The sequence below is a fragment of the Chiloscyllium plagiosum genome, unplaced genomic scaffold (genome assembly GCF_037043375.1).
Source record: "Chiloscyllium plagiosum isolate Xiang-an unplaced genomic scaffold, Cpla_swu_hap1 HiC_scaffold_2, whole genome shotgun sequence".
NCBI lineage: Eukaryota > Metazoa > Chordata > Chondrichthyes > Orectolobiformes > Hemiscylliidae > Chiloscyllium > Chiloscyllium plagiosum.
This window is the reverse complement of record NW_028270140.1, coordinates 123,253,489-123,274,419: the sequence shown is the minus strand read 5'-3', so window position 1 is coordinate 123,274,419 and position 20,931 is coordinate 123,253,489. Positions and strand designations below refer to the sequence as shown.

Here is a 20,931-nt window from a genome sequence, read left to right as displayed (position 1 = left end):
GCAGTAAGTTAATCTTTCCATAATTCATATTTTGCCACTAATTGAAGGTTATTTATTTTTATGTACAGCTGTAAAGTGCAGCTTGTTGAGTGGCTTTGCTCAGTGCAGTTGATGGCTTGCTGTCATCTGTGGGCAGCTAATGCACTTAACAGCACTGTCAGAGCCTGTTGTTGTGAAAATAGGGTAATTTTAGGTTGTGGGTTGTATGGAGCTCTTGATGGGACTGATTTAAGCCTGCTTTTCCTTCACTTAGTGGTAGTCAATTTATTTATTGTGCTTTTGACAGAAAAGGCAATTGGTTCTGTGACTTGAGTGCCTTTTAAAAAAAAATGCTTCAGATGAGTGTTTTTTTTTAGTATTCACCTGCACATCATATTGTGCATTGTCCACTCTCTTTTTGAAGGAGTATTTAGTTATCAGTTGAAATTTGTGTATTGACAAAACAGGGAATAAAACGCTGTTAAAATCATTTTTTTGAAAAAGACATTAGATGTTCATAAAGAGCCCAAAAATTATTGAATGCTCCAGATTTCATGCTGAGTTTTGGAATAACCACTTTTGTCCAATGGAAACCTTCACTTTTATTACAAATCGCAAAGATACAGTCAACAAATGTTCTAAAATGGATTATGAAAAGTAAAAGCTAAAGCATTTAATTGTACAGGTGAGACACAATTTGGTGTGGAGTGTAATCTGTTTTATATTTTTAAAATCTAGATGTTGAAACGTGGAATGAAAATGCTATCTAATTATGCACACGTGATTTCTTTCCTGATGTCTATTTTAGACGGGATGTATAGATTAGATTCCCTACAGTGTGGAAACAGGCCCTTCGGCCCAGCCAATCCACACCGACCCTCTGCAGAGTAACCCACCCAGACCCATTTCCCTCTGACTAATGCATCTAATACTATGGGCAACGTAGCGTGGCCAATTCACCTAACCAGCACATTATCTTGACTGTGGGAGGAAACTGGAGCACCCGGAGGGAACCCATGCAGACACTGGGAGAATGTGCAAACACCACGCAGTCAGTCACCTGAGGCTAGATTCGAACCTGGGACCCTGGTGCTTTGAGGTAGCAGTGCTAACCACTGAGCCACTGTGTCGCCCTGATGTACGCTGGTCATTGGAATTATACCACAGAAGTTTACAACCCCAAAAGAAGCCATCCAGCTATTGTCTATCAACTTTGTTAGAGTAAAACATGGGTTGCTATAATGAAAGTTCAATATGTACTGCAAAGCAATCAAAGTACTCAAATACAAGCAGCAAATTATATTTTTTCTTGGTTTTTATAGTTGCAATTATATAAAAAAAAATTGGAGGTATTGAAGGGCCTGTACAGCAGTATTAAGCTTTAATTCATTTATAATTAGCAATTTGTTTCTTTTGCAGGAGGAGATGTTGAATGAAAACAATGAGAAAGCATTCTATGATTCTGATGAGGACCAAAATAAAAATGGTGTTGCTGCTAAAAAACCATATATAATGGACCCAGATCATCGACTGCTGCTCCGGAACACCAGGCCATTACTACAGAGTAGGAATGCTGCTGTATGCATCACAATGTCTTTATTACCTTAATTGTTATAATCAGTAAATCCATGTCATTCCTGATGTAAGGAAGGGAAAATGGCACACGCAATGATGTTTTCTTTCCAGCCAGATTGCCTCTAGATGATACCCAGTGGCTTCATGTCACTCTGCTTCATTAGATAGACCAGCAGTGAAAGTAGAGAAAGTGTGATTATGATGGTATTAACTGCTCCACGTGGAGTTAGACAGAACTATGGACTCTCAAACCCTGTTTGCTGTTCTTATCAACCTTCTGCTCCGATTTAACTAAGCAGGTTGGCATATAGTCAGTTCGAAATAATTATTAAAATATATCTGTCATGAGAACCTGAGTTTTTTTCAAAATGATGATTTTAAATAATTTGCAGTGAAAAACATCACTTCTTGTCCAAAAGGTTTCTCATATACAATGTTATTGTCAGAATGGTGCTGTTAAACTGCAGAAATTGCCAGATGTGATGTGACCTTCTGGCATGAGTTGCTGTTTGGTGAATTTTAGATGTTTGCATTTGGCTTGCTGAAAGAGCACCATGGTATCCTATTGAAGGAAATGCTATTAGAAAATTATAGCTGCACTGCTTTGGCCATTGAAAATAGAAGGTGGATGACTAACTTGCAAGACAATTAGTCTTGTTGCTGATGCACACCTTTCTGTGCTTTGTTAATAAATGCCTCTAGTGAAATGTTTGCCATTAACATTTATTATAAAGTAAGGCTAAGCTGCAGAGCACTGCACCCTTGGATGATTGAACACATGACCAGAAATCATTCCAGATTTCTAAAAATGACATTCAGTAAATGTTATTTTGTCTTTGATTCGGCCTTTGGTTATTGCTGTGCTATTTTTCAGACTTCCTAAATGGAAGAAAGATAACTCTGCATTATGTTTGTTGAATTCTGTTTTTGCTTCCAAGGATTAAAATTGCTCAAGGTTAATTGCACTAACTGTTATTTCTCATCTAGAAGCTCATGAAAACCATGAGACACTTTTTAAGGAGGAACTAATCTTTTCACTATCCTGTAACACTCTAGCAAACCACCAAAACAAGGGTTAATTTATTTGCAGTTCATGCTTAACAATTTTAATGTAGCAAAATATGTGCTTCGCTGAGAAGCAGAGAAGTAAAAATTGACATTGGACTGAAGGAGAGACATTAGTGAGTAGGTCAGTTATCACTTAAGTGGTATTAAAGGATGAGAGGGTTGGAGGTGTTCAGATTGGAGGTTGCAGAGTGTGAGGGGTGGGGGAATTTAAACTGAGCAAGCCAGTGGAAATTATGAAGTTGAAGAGATTCATATATCTGGAAGATGTTGTCTCAATGAGCTTTAGATGTGAAAATTTGAATACAATGAGAGTCATAAAATGGTGGGCTGTGTGAGCCTGTCCTTTCATAAAGAAGAAAGACAATGGTTCAGTCAGACAGGACTGCAGCAGCAAGGTTTTATGCGAGCAGAAATTCACGTAGAGTGGACAAAGGGAGAGTAATCAAGAAAGACTCCATAAAAATACTAAACATGACAAAAGTTTGGACAAGGTTTCAATAGCAAAATGACTAAGATAGAAATTAGGACAGAAGCAACAAACTGGTCTTCCTCACTAATTTCAAAAATTAATTGTCCTCCGATATAGCTACCTCATTTTTCTAAATTCTCGTGAATATAATCCAGTGTCCCTTCATACATCAGTCCTGTCACCCCAGGAAACAAAGTGATAAACCTTTGTTATACTTCCTCCATAGCAAGAGCATCCTTCCTCAGACCAGCAGACCAAAACCGCAAACAGTACTTCAGGTGTGTCTCACCAAGGCTCTGTGCAATTGCAATAAGGCTTCCCTGCTCCTGTACTTGAGTCCTCTTGCTAGAAGGCCAGTGTGCCCTTTGCATTGTCACTGCCTGCTGCAACTACATATTTACTTTCAATGACTGGTGTACAAAGACACCCAGGTCTCATTTTCCCAATGTGTCTGCATTCAGACAATAATTTGCCTTCCTGTTTTTGCTACCAAAATGAAGACACTCGCATTTATCCAATTGCACTTCATCTGCCGGGCATTCATCCACTCACTCAATTTGTTCAAATCACACTTGAGCATTTTGCCTCCTTGCAGCTCACCCTCCCACCCAGCTTTGTGTCATCTGCAAACTTGAAGATATTACGTTTATGTTTTGAATAGCTGGTGTCAAGGCACTGGAAGCTGCAGTACCTAGCTAGTTATTGCCTGTGACTCAGAAAAATACCTGTTTATTCCTCCTTTGTTTCCTGTCTGGCAACCAGTTACCTATCCATGTCAGTACAGTACCCCCAATCTTGTGCACTTGAATATATTATGTGGGATCTTATCAAAAGCCTTATGCAAGTCAAGTGAATTGCATCCACTGGCTCCTCCTCATCATTGCTTCTAGTTACGTCCTCAAAAAATTGCAGTGAATTTCACCATCACTATTTCCCCCTCGTTTATCCTTCCTGACTGTGCCACCAGCTTCCTCTGTTACCACGATGCCAGTAGCTCCAATCCATAGGAACTGTTTTTGAGTCTGTAGAATCTTAAAGTATGACCAGCAATGCATTCACTATTTCTAGGGCCACTGCCTTAAGTACTCTAGACTGTAGATTAACAGGCCCTGGGGATTTGTCATAGAGGTCTACAGCACAAAAGAAAGCCCTTTGTTTTTGACCAACATAGATTCAATAAGCCAATCACCTACCTTTTCTATTTTCAATCACTTGGCCCATAGCTTTGTAAGTTTTGGCAATGCAAGTGCATGTCTAAACACTTGGTAAATGTTAGGGTGTCTGCTTCCAACACCCTTAGTGAGTTCCAGATTCCCATCTCCTTCCTGTTGAAAAACTACTTTGCATCCCCACCATACCTCCTATCCCAGACCTTAAATCTATCCCCATGGTCTCTGGTCCCTCACCACGGGGAAACGTTCCTTCCTATGTATCATATCAATACCAATCCATAATTTTTCATAGCTCAATGTTGCTTCTCAGTCTTTTCTGTTCCAAGGAAAACAACCCCAATCTATCCAGTCATCATAACTAAAACTCTCCAGCCCAGGAAGCATGCTCATAAATCTCCTCTGAACCATCTCCAAATTGCATTCCTCTTCTGATGTGGGTTCCAGAACTGTACATACTATTCTGGCTATATCTAACCAACATTTATTATACAGTTCTAGTATCATTGTTGGCTTTCAATCCCATAAATTTCTCCAACACCATTTCCCTACTAATACTGATGATTTTTACCCCCAGTTCCTCCCTCACATAGTCAGTATAATTTCCAACATGTTAGCTCATTATTTATTGTCCTCTGAATATATAGCCAAAATGTGTATTTAACTGGTCTGCTGTATTTGATTCCCATTATCAAGTTACCTGTTCGTGACAGAGAATCCACATTTGTCTTCATTAAACCCTTTTCTGTTAATATACTTATAGAACTGGATGTGGGTTTGCTTGCTGAGCTGGAAAGTTCGTTTTCAGGCGTTTCACCACCATACTAGGTAACATTTTTAGTGAGTCTCCGAATGAAACACTGGTGATGTAGCCCACTTTCTACTTATGTTTGTGTTTCCTTTAGGTTGGTGATGTCATTTCCTGTTCTTTTTCTCCGGTGGTGTTAAATGGGATCCAAGGCGATATGTTTGTTGATAGAGTTCTGGTTGGAATGCCATGCTTCTAGGAATTCGTGTGTCTCGATTTAGCTGACCTAGGATGGATGTGTTGTCTCAGTTGAAGTGGTGTCCTTCCTCATCTGTATGTAAGGATACTAGTGAGAGTGGCTCATGTCGTTTTGTGGCTAGTGGATGTTCATGTATCCTGGTGGTTAGTTTTCTGCCTGTTTGTCCAATGTAGTGTTTGTTACAGTTCTTGCAAAGTATTTTGTAGTTGACATTAGTTTTGCATTTTTATATAGGGTCTTTTCATGTTCATTAGCTGCTGTTTTAGTGTGTTGGTGGATTTGTGGGCTACTGTGATGCCAAGGGGTCTGAGTAGTCTGGCAGTCATTTCAGAGATGTCTTTATTGTAGAGGAGAGTGGCAAAGGTTTCTGGATGTGTTTTGTCTGCTTGTTTGGGTTTGTTGCTCAGAAATCAGCGGACTCTGTTCATTGGGTACCCGTTCTTTTTGAATGCATTGTACAGGTGATTTTCTTCTGCTCTGCGTAGTTCCTCTGTGCTGCAGTGTGTGGCGGCTCATTGAAGTAACGTTCTGATGCAGCATTGTTTGTGGATATTGGGATAGTTTGCTTCTGTAGTTCAATATTTGATCTGTATGTGTTGTCTTCCTGTAGATGCTGGTTTGAAGTTCCCCACTGGCTGTTCTACTGCAATATCTGGCAGTTTGTTGTTGTCTTCCTCCTCTTTAGTGAATTTTATGCCAGTAAGGGTATTATTGATGGTCTTAAAGACATGATGTCACCACAGGAAATGACATCACCAGCCCAAGGAAACTCAAACATACAAATAGAAAGCTGACAACACCACCAGTGCTTCATCCGGATACTAATTGATGTTACCTAGTATGGGGACAAAATGTGTATGAAACCAAACCTTCCAGCTCAGCGAGCAGAACCTCAATCTGAGGTACAAAACTTCTCAAAACTCGCTAACATATAGAACTTAGGCAGTTTGTATGCTCCCCACAGGCTCTCGTACTCTGTATTCCCTCTCATTATCAATTCCTTGACCTCCTTTGCAGAAATCTGAACTCCTCCCAATCCTGTCAACTGCTTTTTTTTTTATTATTGGCCAATTTATATGCATGTCCTTGGATCTATTACCATCCCTAATTTGCCTTATTCGGTTCCATGATCAGGCTAATGGCCAAACTAGGGATCTCCATCCTACCCAAAACACAATCCCCCTACCCACCCACCCCACATCTTTAGCCAGTTTCAGTATTGACTTCCCTTACAAATCATTACACCTTTATACGTGATCAGCATAGTCGTGCTTTGAGAATTTTAAGCAATTTAAAGGGGTATAATAACATCGTGGCAATCCAGGACCCTGGGCTAATGTTCTGAGCAGATGTTGAAATTGGAATTTAACTTTTTTAAAAAAAGAAAGTTTGTAGTTTAAATAGCTAATCTAATGGAGACCATGTAACCACTGCCGATTGTTGTAAAAGTGCATTAGTTCACTGTTGTCCTATGGGATAGGAAATCTAAAATCCTTATTTGGTCTGGCCTATGTATGCCTCCAGACCCACAATGGTGTGATTGACTCGTAACTACCCTCTGGACAATTAAGAATGGGTAATAAATGCTGGACTAGCTGGCAACACCCACATTTCAAATAAAACCAATTAATGTCATACCACAACATAGGCGAATACCTTCCTCAACAAAAAAGGTGACATGCACACTTCAAAATTCTTGTTGTTTAATAATTGGGTTATCAAATTCTTCTGTTTTTCTTCAGGTGGTAATGGGTGTTGCTCAGCTCTATTGGCACCTTGCACCAAAGTCAGAAGTTAACCTTGTTGCCAAGTCGTTGGTTCGATTGCTTCGAAGCCACAGGTCAGTTTCCTTTTTAAAAAAAAATCTGCTTGCAGAACTGCTGTCAAGGGTTAAATTTGAAAAGAACAGACCAAAGTTGATGACCCAATTCATTGTGAAAGTGTTTAAATAAACACCACTTTCAAGATTTGTAATTTTGGTTCAAATGTTTCCTGTAGTCCTGTTCAGGTGGTTCTCATTTTTTCAACTTAAAAATGCACAGTCGTGGTCACGCACATTGGGACATTTCTCAGTTCAGTGCTGCAGAAAGATGATCGGAATTGACTCCAGCTTCTTTTGAGAGTCGGATTTTTGATAGATTTGGTCAAGTTTCTCTTTGCTGTTTAGGGGTTTCATTTAGTAATGTCTATTTGGGAGAAATTAGGACAATAAGATTAGGACAGCAAGTTAGGTTATGAAATTCTCCAATATTGGTTGAGTGGCATTGAGGTTGGAACTTGATGTAACTGAACACTTTTAATTGAAGTCTTTGAGCAAACTCATTTACTTCAATAGAAGGTGACCCTTCATGATGAGATTCTTCTGGGACTGATTTGACCTGCCCAGATTCTGAAACTCCACTTCTATTAATGTATATCTCTTACTTCCAAGGATTATTGAAAGATAAATGGGCTACCCTTGTATGCAATGACTGCAAGATGCCAGTCATAGGTTGGAAACTCTGGAGCAAGGGGCTGACCCCTCAACTCACTAATACCTGTCCTCCTCCTGTGAGGGAAAGTTAAGATTGTGATGGAATGTTGTCCACTTATTTGGATGAATTCTGCTCTAATAATGCATAGAAGCTTCACACTGCCCAGGAAAAAATAGTTTTTTTGATCAGCATTCTGTTAAAAATCTTAACTCTTCACTCCTTCCACTCTGAACACCCAATCATGGTTAAATACACCACGTATAAGATGCACTGCAGCAAGCTGTCTTTGCAGCATCTTCGGCACAAGTGACCTCTCCTACCTAGAAGAATGAGGACAGCAGGTGTGAGAACACAGCCATCTACAATTCCCCTCCAAATCACATGCCATTCTAACTTGATAATATACTACTATTCTTTCACTGTGTCGTACACTTGGAATTCCCTTCCTAACTGCTGGGTGTGTGCAACTACTAGGTGGACCTCTGGTTCAAGATGATAACTCCCTACCATCTGTTTGTTTGAAAGTAATTCAGGTTGAACAAGTAAATGTTGGCCTCATCTGCAGTGCTTACATCCATGATTTAATTAAAAGGAACCTCAGCCAATGCTGATAACTTTAGAGTTGGATGGATCAAGATCTGGGCCAGCCTGAAGTTGCATTTCTCTACTTAAAATGAATGGAGCTACTGCAATGTACAAGTCACCACCTAGGATTGGGGACTATAAGAAGTGAAGGTATAGAACCTGCCTTTGCAATTAGAAAGTGAGTGAAGCACCGAACAAGAAATACCTTTCCTCCCTCTCCAGGCTTATTCAAAGCATCTACTCACAATTACCTGAAAGTTCTCTTGACTATAGAGTGATTCCTGTTGTTTGATGCTGACTTTTTCTCTTTAATATGCAGGGAAGTGCAATACATTGTGTTGCAGAACATTGCAACAATGACTATACGAAATAAGGTATGTTTACAGTGGTTTTGATATCTGCCAAGTTGTCAGTTATCAGTAGTTTAGATTTTTCCTTTTTTCTTAAAGACATTTGAAACTGGACAAATAATCTTTTTCCACAGGGGATGTTTGAGCCATATCTGAAAAGCTTTTACATTCGATCCACTGATCCAACACAGATAAAAATTTTGAAGGTATGGTATATCATTTGACCCTTCTCTGCTATTGCTTAAAATATACAATTAGAATAGAGTTACTATGTACAACAGACCTGGTCAATTTAGAGCAACTGGAAAGAAACATTCAAGAAATTTTCTGTTTTGAGTTGTAAGTAAGTCTTGCTGGTGAGGTCCAACTATTTGACATGTATAATGCAATATTATATGTATAAATCAAGCAGTTGGGAAAACAAAACTGCACTATTTGTAGTATTTCAAGTGAAGTGAACTATAATCTAAGATGAATATGCTTAAGTTGATCTGAAAACAAACTTTTTTTTATTTGCACTGAATTTATTTGGGTCAGGGGTTTTATATTTTTGGATGCATTCAGGTTTTTCTATCAAGTATACATTTACTAAACCCTTTGGTGATGCTATTGAATGACTGAGCAAGCTTGAGCAGCAGAATGGCCGCCTGCCCCATTTCTTATGGTCTTCATGCCACACATTTGACAAGTTGCCAAGAGTATTTAAAATTCCTTTCTGGATGGGACCAACTGAGTAGTTTACCAGTTCTTTGTCCATGAGAGCATTTAAAATTGCAAATGAATTAGAAGAAAAACTGTTGCAACAGATTTGAACAACAGCTGCTGCTTTTTAAAAATTAATGTTTAGGATGTGGGTATCGTTGGCTAAGCCACTGTTTGTTGCCCACTCCTAATTGCCAAGAACCAGTTAAGAATCAACAGTATTGTTGTGGGTTTGGAGTCACCTGTAAGCCAGACTAGGAAAGAGACTAGCATTGGTGAGCCAGATGGGTCTTTACAACAATTAACAATAGGCATATGATCACCATTAGTTTAGTTTTTATTTACAGATTTTTTTGAATACACATTTCATCTGCCATATTACGATTCCTACCCATTTCTCTTGGACATGGAGGGTTCTGGATTATAAGTCCAGTTACCATTACCAAACAAAATCTCATTTGCTTTAAATTTACTGAAAAACACTTGAAAATGGGAAAGTTAATTGAGCAGCAAGTTTGCAATTGTTACATTGGATTCTAACCTGCCTTATTTCCTGAAGGGCTTTTTGGAAAAGCGCCCAAATCTACATATGCGAAATACCTGAATATTCATGCATTCTCATATTTTTATGACAACGCTACAATATTTTTGCAAGTAGTCCTAAAACAGCTTCTTTACTGGGACTTCGGGCAAAAGTCTGCTTAAAATATTAAAGCTCAAACTCATTTGCCGTTGAAGTTTTATTCTAAGTTTTATTGGTAAAGCTTTATATTGAGCAATTTTATCCAATTCATTTTTCTTTGCTAATTGTGCTTATGGCATTATATAGACACTTTCTTCTCTTTTCTCCCCCCCCATTGAAATGTGAACTAAACTAGTTTTTAAAAAATCTATCTTGCAAAACCTGAGCCGAAGTGTTTTTAACATTACTTATCTCTTTTTATGTTTGTTGCCTGCCATCAGATTAGTGGTATGACCAAATTTTGTATTAAAACTAGTCCTTTGTTTAACTGTTTACCTACATTCTGAACAGCAGTGACCCAGTGCAGTCCAGTTCAGGACTCCGTTAATCACTATTTTCTCTCCTCCTGACACTTAATTTCCTAAGAAAGTGACCAGTTTACAGAAATGCAGTAAATGTTCAATAATTTTGCTTTTTGTTTGTAACTTAGCAGAATATTTGTGAAATTTGCTCTCCTATATTTGTATCAATGCATGGCCACAGTTTTTATTATTCCTTGAGAGATGAAGATATGTTGTTGTTCTATACAGCTTGAAATTCTAACAAACCTGACCAGCGAAACCAACATCTCTATAGTGCTACGAGAATTTCAGGTGGGTCCAGTCACAGTTACTGCCTGATTCGACTGATCCATGTGATTCTTTTCACCTAATTTTTAATGCTTATTCAGGATATGGATTCTAAATGCAACATATAAAATGCTTGCCATCTATATGACTTGCTTGAATTCCTAACTGCACAGTCTTCTGCCACTTTCAGGTAAAGTAGTTAATTATAAATATATATTTTCTGTTATATGTTAGATTGTATCTCATTGATGCATGTGCCATTCTTCACTGGATGACAAAACAAGTGATCTGTTTTCAGGATTCTGCTGTTGCTGCTCTTGAAATGGCTAGAAAATGGTTTGCAAAAGTTGAATAGATCCATAATCCAGACATGAAGTGGGTAGGGTTAAATTTATTGCATCCAGAGATTAACTGAGAACAGGAAATTATAGATGTGACACTCCATCCTGCCACTTGGTGGCAATGTGTCAATGCATCTCTGTTGCTTTAATCAGTTACTCAACTTAAAGGTATTTTTAAAAATGCATTTCATATATTTGTTTCGCACATTGCTAAGTTACAGCATTTTAATTAGAATATGAAGTAAATAATCGAACAGGATGCTTTTAAAAAAGAAACTACACTTTCTTGGTACCATTCTTTTTGTTGCAGGGCCAAAGGGTGTATAGGGGTGCACATCAATCCAAGTAATTTGATTTTTCTTTTCCTCTTTCTCTTCATGCTCAGACCTATGTGAAAAGTCAGGACAAGCAATTTGCTGCAGCCACAATTCAGGCAATTGGAAGATGTGCCACCAATATTTCTGAAGTTACAGATACGTGTCTTAATGGGTTGGTGTATCTGCTGTCTAACAGAGATGGTAAAACATTATTTATTGCACATTTACAGTTGATTTTTTAAAACTCATTCATTTGAATTAACTCCAACTTTTAGGACAAAAGCTTTTTAATTGAAATTAATGAGCTGGACCATTTCCTCCGAAAAATTTATTATCCAGCAAAATCAAACTGTGAAGCTGTACGAAGTCCAATTTTTTTTCATCGGAAGGCAACATTAGCAAACTTAAAGCAACTGGTGACTCCCATGTGCTGAAATGCATTCCTTGCGATCAGGAGTTTACTTTAACTCTCCCGCATGTCAGCATTATTCTTAGGGTTTAAATCTCCTAATCTAATCTAATCTAATCTAATCTCCATGACTGATAAATTGCTTTAAAAGAGAAAAGCATCCTAATAAACCTTTGAATGAGATGTGTGAATTATTGACAACACCAGAAATTGCTGGAAAAACTCAGCAGATCTGACCGCATCCGTGGAGAAAAAGTGGAGTTACCATTTTGGGTCTGGTGATCCTTCTTCGGCATTGATTGTAGCTAGGAAATTGTTATATATGCTAAAGAAGGGGGAGGAGGGAGGGGGAAGGACTAAACGATAAAAAAAGATTGAAGCCTCGAGAGACAAAAACAGTTGGGCAGACAAAGGATTGGGTAAATGTCACCTGGGAGAATGAGTAGTTGCTAGCATGGACCATTAGTGGCTGACAATGAGATGTGTGTGTTAGCAGCCCATGTGATGACATGGCCTGGTATGTGAAGGTTGGGATAAGGACATCAGAGAAGTCCTTAGGCCCTAAAATCTATTGTGCACAATATTGAGTCCAGAAGGTTGCAGAGTTACCAAACAGAAAATGAGGTGCTATTCTTCCAACTTGTGCTGAGCTTCACTGGAGCACTGTAGCAGCCCCAAGACAATGTTGGCCAGGAAACGTGTTGAAATGGCTGCTAACCGGAAGCTCAGGGTCATTTTTGCGGATAGAATGTAGGTGTTCTGCGAGGTGGTGCCCAGTCTGTGCTTCCTCTCTTCAGGGTAGAGAAGACCACATTGTGAATAGTGAATGCATTAGACTGGATTGAGGGAAGTGCAGGTAAATTGCTGCTTCACCAGAATTAATAAACTTTCACATTCTCAGAGATGCTTTTGCCTACTTTTAACAAAAATCGCACCAATATTAAACCATCTGGTAGGCTTCATAATGCTGCATTTGTTTAGCTTTTCTATGCATCAGACTGAGATTTCATAAAAATATGTATGTTTTAAAACCTGAATAAGATCTTCCAGTCCAGTCAATCTATGTTTTTGATTATGTTAAAAATCACACAACACCAAATTATAGTCCAAGTTTTATTTGGAAGCACTAGCTTTTGGAGCACTGCTCTTTCAGGTGGTTGTGGAGTGCAAACTTGCACTCCACAAGCATCTGATGAAGGAGCAGCACTCTGAAAGCTAGTGCTTCCAAATAAACCTGTTGGATAAAATGATTTTTAACTTTGTACAACCCAGTCCAACATTGGCACCTCCAAATTATGTTTTTGATACTCACTTTGTGAACAAGTTTTACTGACTTGTCTCAGTGGTTGTATTTTCATCTCCGGTGGTGTTGAGTTGAAGTCCACACTAAAGTCTGAATTGCATTATCTAAATCAACAACTCAGTGCAATATTAAGGGAGTACTGTACTCCTAGAGATGCTAAAATTCAGAAAGTTAAACAAAGACTGTCATTCAATAATCCAATGTCACTATTTGAAGAGAGCCATAGAGTTTTTCACTAGTGCATTGCCAATCTTCATACATTGACAAATGCAGCTAAAAGAGGTTATCTTGTCATTTATTTCATTGCTGTTGGTGGGACCATATTTGAAAATTCACTTTTGTTTCCTAACTCTTGCTGACTGCATGTGGGAAAAGTGCTCAACTGGCTCTAAAACTCTTGGACATCCTGAGCTGGCACAGGGATATATGCAAAAGCAAGTTCAGTTGACAATATCAGTTGCTGTTGATGTCCTGGTTTCCTTCTGATGTATTTTCCTCCTCCCATCCGTGCAATTTGATCTTGAAAATGGAGAGCATTTCTGCCATAGCTTCTAACCTTGGATGTGAGTTCTATAACTTTACAATTCTGTAAAGACATGTTTTCTCCTAACGGTTCGAAATACCTTATGTTCACTTGTTCGTGATCCCCATTCCCCCAATACTTGAAAATAATTTGCCTCTTACCCCATTCATTCAGAATTTTAAATGTCCCTGACATATGACTCTTGTTTACTAACTCAAAGCGCAATAAGTCTTCCTTTAATTACGTTTCCTCCTCGATGGTGTTGTACCCTGATTAAAGCTTTATATTTTCCCTGATGTTTTATGTAGACCTGTTATTACTACATATGTATTCTAAACTCTTTATATAAAGTATAGAAGTTAGTTAGCTTTCAGAACAGGATTATCATGTTGAGTTGTTTCGAATGACTTGAGAAAGTACAACACCAAATATCTCTTCTACTCCAGTTTGGGGCAGGATCAGAGGACACAATTTATAGTAAAAGATCAAAATGTCATACAACTGATGCAATATATTGAACAAACCTAGATTGCTGTTAAATCCTTAATTCAGATTATAATTAATATTTTTGTACAGTGCACCAAGTCTCATAATGTATTCATGTTCCACCTTTAAGCTGATAGCAATAAAGCTTTGCAGTTTTCTTCAGTCTCTCAAAGAATTAGTTGTTATCCTTAGTTTGCTATCATCCATAGCTTCTTTCTGAGTAGACACCAAGCCGTTTTGCCCTTGGCAATTCTTTTTGCAATTGACCACCAGTTGTCCGTGGATCAAAATCTTGATTAGTTTATTTTTCCACTGACTCTGACCTGCCTGTTTGCTAACAGATCTGACAATTAAACAAGCTGCTTCCCCCTTTGGAGTGCATAGTGACCAGATAATCTCCAATGTTCCGATGCTGAACTGCAAAATGTGACTGAGTGTTTGATCCACCTAAAACAATTTAGTGTCCCAGGTTATTACGAGGCTGCCAATTAAAACTGGTATCTTTAAATATGATGTGGAGGTGCCAGTGTTGGACTAGGACGGACAAAGTTAAAAATCGCAACACTGGGTTACAGTCCAACAGGTTTATTTCAAAGTACAATCTTTCTTAGCGCTGCTCCTTCGTCACGTAGCTAATGGGGTAGGATCATAGGACACAAGTTATAGTAAAAGATCAAAGTGTCATACAACTGATCCGATGTATTGAACAAATCTGTTCAATTGTTGTTAAGTCTTTAATCACTTAGAATGGGGGTGCAGGTTTTGATTCATTAATATGTAAATCCCAGAACTACTATCAAATTGCAGTCCTGAGATAACTTAAAGTTTTATATTTTTTTAAAAAGTGACTTCTCAGCTCAAGCAGTGCATTAAAGGTGTGAGATTAGATTCTGTCTGTACTCCAACCTTGAGTCAGACTGCTTCTATTGCCAAAGTAGAAATTTTAAAAATGTCACATCCTCACATTATCTTGGTAATGTGACTTGAAAGAAGCTCTGGGATTTACATATTAGTGAATCGAAACCTACAACCCATTCTAAGTAATTAAAGACTTAAGAGCAGTCTAGTTTTGTCTAATACATTGCATCATTTGTATGGCACTTTGATCTTTTATTATAAATTGTGTCCAGTGATCCTGTTCCACTAGCTACCTGACAAAGGAGCAGCACTCCAAAAGCTTGTACTTCCAAATAAACCTGTTGGATTATAACCTGGTGTTGATTTTTTAACTTAAATTGAGATGACCTATCTATAGGAACATAATTCTGATTCTTCATTTTTTTAAACATCATATCAGAATCAGTGATTTATCCAGCATAATTTATTAAAACTCCTCTCTAACGAAGATGTTTTAAGATGGTTATCATTTTTGTCGTCTTTCAAATTCCTTCACAACCAACTGATTTAACAAAAATGTCTTCTCATGTCACATTGTGATTGTGAGAAATTTGTCTTCATGATACAGAGACTATTTCTCTCACAGATAAACTGAAATTGGATTTTGGAGGCACTTAGGCAAAGAACCAGTGTTCCTTTGGAGTAACCAGTGTTTTTTCTCAGTGCATATGAAAGGGATGGATATTGTAGTAGTGCTTAGAAAGCTACCTGGAAATGAATCGCAGCCACGCCTTGCCCTCACTTAACCTTAATTTATTTCATTTTCCATGTGTTGCTATTCCAGTATGTAACCTGCTTTGTGGAATTTGGAATGTGTAAAAGGAGCAACTGGGGAATGTCCCCTGATGATGTAGGTGTCTTTTTAGAGCAGAGTATTAAGGAATTTTCTCAGAAGGGTGGATTGAAAAACTAGTCTATTGCACAAATATCTTTGCCTTTGCAGTCGAGATCAAACAGCCTGAGCTGTGGGAGTAGGTAGCTTTCATTTCCTTTTTAATTGAGAAATGGCGCGCATTACAGGAAAATATAAAAGCATAGTGAAGGATAGCATAAAATTATTCAAACAAATATATATGCATAGCTTGTAAAACATCTGACCCCAAAAATGACATTATCCTTATTTATACCATATGTATTGTTTTAAATGCAGGTCTGATGGAGCAGAAAATTAGAGACCATTCAGTCCTGCAGCAAAATAACTAAACTAGGGTAGTTTTGTCATTTGCTCCTTGGACTGCATCACAAAGGCAAGTCTTGGGGATTAATCTAAAGCTTAATTAAACCGTTAGATATTCCCTAATACTTCAGTCTTTTCTAGGCTTCATACCATTCCCTAGTGGTAGTGATTTTTTTCAGCTTATGAAGGTCACTAAGAAAATCTGCTGGGTTGAATAGACAATATTCCACTACTGAAAAGTGATATTAGTGCTTTTTAATGACATCCTACTATTTTATGAAGGCTACAGCTAAACACTGCTACTTTTCAATCTCTGTGCCCTAATTGAAATTATAGGGGTGGTATACTGTAGGAATTTAAACATATTGTCAGCATTTGTGTGATTTGAGTGTTGCTTTTGCGATAAATTAGGAACTTCCCATATGATTTATATCATGAAATGTTCCTTGTTCAGCTGAGTATTGGTGAGGCATTTACCACATTTCACATTACCATTTGCCTGGAAGGAAATCTGTAGCCTGAAAATAGGTGTAGGTGGTCCAAAAAAGTTAAACTGAAATTCACTTTCCATATTTAACAGCATTAAGCTGTTGAATAAAACATGAGACATTTGATAAGAAGCCTTTTCATTCATGTATGACCAGATCCTAAAATAAGTGACTATTGTTTAGTCTGTCTTATCTTGGAGAAGTTGGTCATGAGCTGTCATCTTGGATGCATTTGAGTAGCTTGTTAGGCCATTTCAGAGGGTCATTAAGAATCGACAAAGTTGGTGTGGTCTGGAATATCTCTTAAGCCTAGTGGGGTAAGGATAGCAATCTTTCCAACATGACATTCATAAACCACAAGGGTTTTTTTTTTTTGCAACATCCTGGTCATTTTCTATTCTTCATTACTAGCCTTTTTACAACAGATTTATTAAATTGGATTTAAATTCATGGATCCTGTTGTGGAATTCAAGCCAGTCTCAGTCATTACTCCAGGTTTCTGGATCATTAGTCTAGTAGCATAACCACTGTGCTACTGGACCCACAAAGCAAGTGACCTAACAAGTACTTCGGCATTTTTGATTTTGACATTCTTCTTGCAATAGGCGTAAGTGTCAAAATCACTTTTTATCAATTGTTTACTTAAGAACAACTCCCCTTTCTCCCTGTCAGTCATATCACTCATGCTGAGCTGAGACAGATTATGGATTCATGTCCCACTCCAGGACCTTAGCACAAACTTCAAAGCTGACATTCTAGTGCAGTACTAAAGGAGTACTGTCCTGTTGGAGCTGCAGTTTTCAGATCCTCGTAAGTGGGTGTAAGAGATGACATGGCACAGCAGGGAAGATACCTCTGGTGATTTGCCAATATTTAACCCTCAGTTAATATTGCAAGAACAGATTATTTGTTTATTGTCACATTGCTTTTTATGGGAGTAGTATAAGTTTAATGTTTAAACTACACAGTCTGTGATGCCATCAAAATGGTGTTAAGTACGGATTTGCAGGGTATTAACTCTTAACTAGAAGCATAAGACAGGATGTGAGACTTGGAGGGGAATTTGCAGGTATTACTGTGACATTCTGTTCATACAATAAAAGCAAAATACTCAGGTGTCAGAAATCTGAAATACAAGCAGAATTAAAGAAACTCATGCAGCAGTTTTGGACAAAGTGGAGCGTGAAGTAGCTAATTCTAAATGCTAACTCTGTTTCTCACTATGCTTCTGCTCGTGCATTTTTAAATTCATTCATGAGATGATGTGGGCATCACTAGCCAGGGCAGCATTTATTATCCAATCCTCATTCCCCAGAACAGTTCAGAGTTGACCACTTCATTGTGGGTCTGGAATCCTTTGTAGGTCAGACCAGGTCAGGACAGCAGTTTTCTCTCTGAAATGACATGAGTGAATCATGTTAATTATTCTGACAATTTTCAGCAGTTTCATGGTCATCATTAGATTCTTAATTTGAGATTTGTTATTGAATTCAAATTCACCCATTTGCCACAGCAGGATTTGAACCTGAGTCCCCTGTATATTAACTGGGTGTCTGGATTAACAGTCGTAGTGGATTAATGCCACTAGGCCCTTGCTTCCCTTTAATGATAGGAACTGAAGATGAGAAAACTGCTAGTGTTTCTAATCTCTGCACACACAGATTCCACTTCAGAGCTAATAGCCTTCCTTACTATTGCATTTTCCTCCTCCTCATTTATACGTTGTTGTGAATTGGTTCAATGGTACAAGTACCTGTGAAACAAACTGCTCAGCCCTCTGTATTGTCATGAGCCTTTCGATTAATGCAACTGTATTTAACTAGACAACTGATGAGTATTTGAAGGTACTCCTAAGTAGAATTTATTTCTTGTTCTTTCATGGGAAGTGGGTGTTGCTGACTGGGCTAGCATTTATTGCCCATCCTTAATTGCCCTGAAGGTGGTGGGGAGCTACCTCTTTGGGCCACTGCAGTCCACCTGCTGTGGGTTGACCCAAAAGCCCTGAGGGGGAATTCCAGGATTTTGACCAAGTGACCATGAAGGAACTGCGATGTACTTATAAGTCAGGATGGAGACTGACTTAGAGGGGAACTTGCAGGTGGTGGTGTTCCCATGTATTTACTGCCCTAGTCCTTTCTAGATAGAAGTGGTTGTGGTTTTGGAAAGTGCTGCTTATAGATCTTTGGTGAATTTCTGTGGTCCATTCTGTGGATGGTTTCTACCACTATTACTAAGCCCTGTTGGTGGAGGAAGGTGACAACCTCTGGGATGTTGATAACGGGGGCTTAAAATTACATGTCATGGGGAGATGGTTAGATTCTTTCTTTGTGAAGCTCGTTGCCGAGCAGTTCTGTGGTGCAGATGTTAATTGGCACATTTTAGCTTAAACTTGGGTGTTGTACACGTCTTGTCTTGAATGGACTACTTCAGTATCTGAGGTCTCAACTATTGCAAAATGTTGTGCAATCATTGGCAAATATCCCCAATTCAAACCTTATGGACGCACATCGTTGATGAAATAGTTGAAGACAGTTTGACCTAGGACACCATCCTGAGGAGCTCCTGCAGAGATCTCCTGGGCAGTTACAGCCATCTTCCTTTGTGCCAGATATGACTAACCAGTGGAGTGTTTTCCCCTGGCTTCAATTGACACAAGCTTTGGGTTTTGATACACCAGGTCAAGTGCAGCCTTGATGTCAAGGGTAGTCACTCTAAACTTGCCTCGCCTCACTGCTGGAATTCAACTCTTTTGTCCAAGGCTGCTGTTTGAACCAAGGCTGCAATTTGGTCAGGAGCTGAGTGGCCCTGGCAGAACTCATGAAGGGCACCAGTGAGCACGGTTTTTTTGCTGATTGCACTGTTGATATGTTCTATCGCTTTACTGACAATACAGAGTACATTGGGGCAGTATATGGCTAGGTTGGATCTGTCCTTTTTTGTGTACAGGACACAACTGGGCAGTTTTCCACATTGTTGCCAGTGTTGTAGCTGTACTGGAACAGCATGGCTCAGTGTGTAACAGTTTCTCGAGCACAAGTCTACAGATATATTGCTGAAATGTTGTCAGGTCCCAAGGCTTTTACATTATTTAGAAATGGTTGGAGGCACTGGATGTCATGGGGTGAATCGAATTGACTGAGGATGGCATCTGTGATGTTGGGGACTTCGGGAGTAGACTGAAACTAATACTGGAAACTTGTTCACCAACATCAAGTGTAGTACCTTTTTGTTTGAAAATTGTTCCAAGATCTCTACGAACTCCAGTTCCAAAATCATCAAAATAGCCTTTGTCTTCTAATAGTCTTACATTTGTCATATTTGATCTTAAGATGAAGTTCCAACTTAATGTTTGTGTTACTGAAACCATGTATTTTCATCTCCATAACACTGCTTGGCTTTGCTCCTTTCTTGGGTCATTTGCTGCTGAAACTCTCATGCCTGCATTCCTTGCCACTGGTCTTGAATATTCCATAGACTTCTGACTGGCGTCCCTCATTGTAACCTTGATAAATTTGATATCTACCAGATCTCTATCCATGTCTTAACTGAGTTACGTATGTAGATTTCAAGTCATGAGTTTGGTGAATGATAAGTTATCAGAATTTTCTAAAAGAAAATCTTTAGCTTTTAACTGGTATTTACAGTACTAAGAATTCAAGTATGATAAGATCATGTAAGGCAGGAGAAACGAGATAGACTTGCAGAGTAGTTGGTTGGTTAATTAGGTTCAAGATTTTAGTATGGTTGCTGCAGTGTAACACCAAATGGGTAAATGCAGAGATCTCCATGTAGGTTATCTTGCTCATGAAACTGGTTTCTGCTTTGCAGACTGGTAAGGGCAATGGTTGCTCAGAAGAATGCAGTCTGAGCCAAGGCAGTTGCACCACATATAACTCAGATGTACAAGAGTGGGGGAAAAAGAGTGGAAGAGCAGTACTGAGGAGTTTCTTTAATGGAACAGACATGCATTTCTGCTACCAGAATCATGACTTCAGAAAGATACATTGCTTTTCTAGGGTCAAGGAGTCACAAAGAGGTAACGGGGCATTGTTGGGAGATGGTGAACAGACAATTGTCCAGGTCCATGATGGCATCTATCAGTTCGGCAAGAAGGCCAGTGAGATCCTCAAGGTGCATCTCTGGGAGTTCAGGACATTTAAAAAGCAGATTTAATGCATCGTCACATGGAAGAAGATGGATTGATTTACAAAGGTCATCGTGGACTTTTTAAAGGGAAAATCATACCAAATTATCTGACTGGAGTTTTCTGAAGAGGTAACAGTTGATGAGGGGAAGGCATT

At 38.7% G+C, this 20,931-nt stretch overlaps 1 protein-coding gene across 3 annotated transcripts in view; it reads left to right on the top strand.

The window, feature by feature from the left end:
- ap3b1a (adaptor related protein complex 3 subunit beta 1a) overlaps positions 1 to 20,931 on the top strand; it is a 315,493-nt gene that overhangs the window by 150,577 nt on the left and 143,985 nt on the right. For all 3 annotated transcript variants that reach the window (XM_088000361.1, XM_088000365.1, XM_088000372.1), the window contains 6 exons: positions 1,399 to 1,557; positions 7,010 to 7,107; positions 8,646 to 8,700; positions 8,811 to 8,882; positions 10,651 to 10,713; positions 11,416 to 11,548. In XM_088000361.1, the coding sequence (XP_087856487.1) occupies positions 1,399 to 1,557; positions 7,010 to 7,107; positions 8,646 to 8,700; positions 8,811 to 8,882; positions 10,651 to 10,713; positions 11,416 to 11,548 (580 nt within the window). The remainder of the gene's footprint in view (positions 1 to 1,398; positions 1,558 to 7,009; positions 7,108 to 8,645; positions 8,701 to 8,810; positions 8,883 to 10,650; positions 10,714 to 11,415; positions 11,549 to 20,931) is intronic.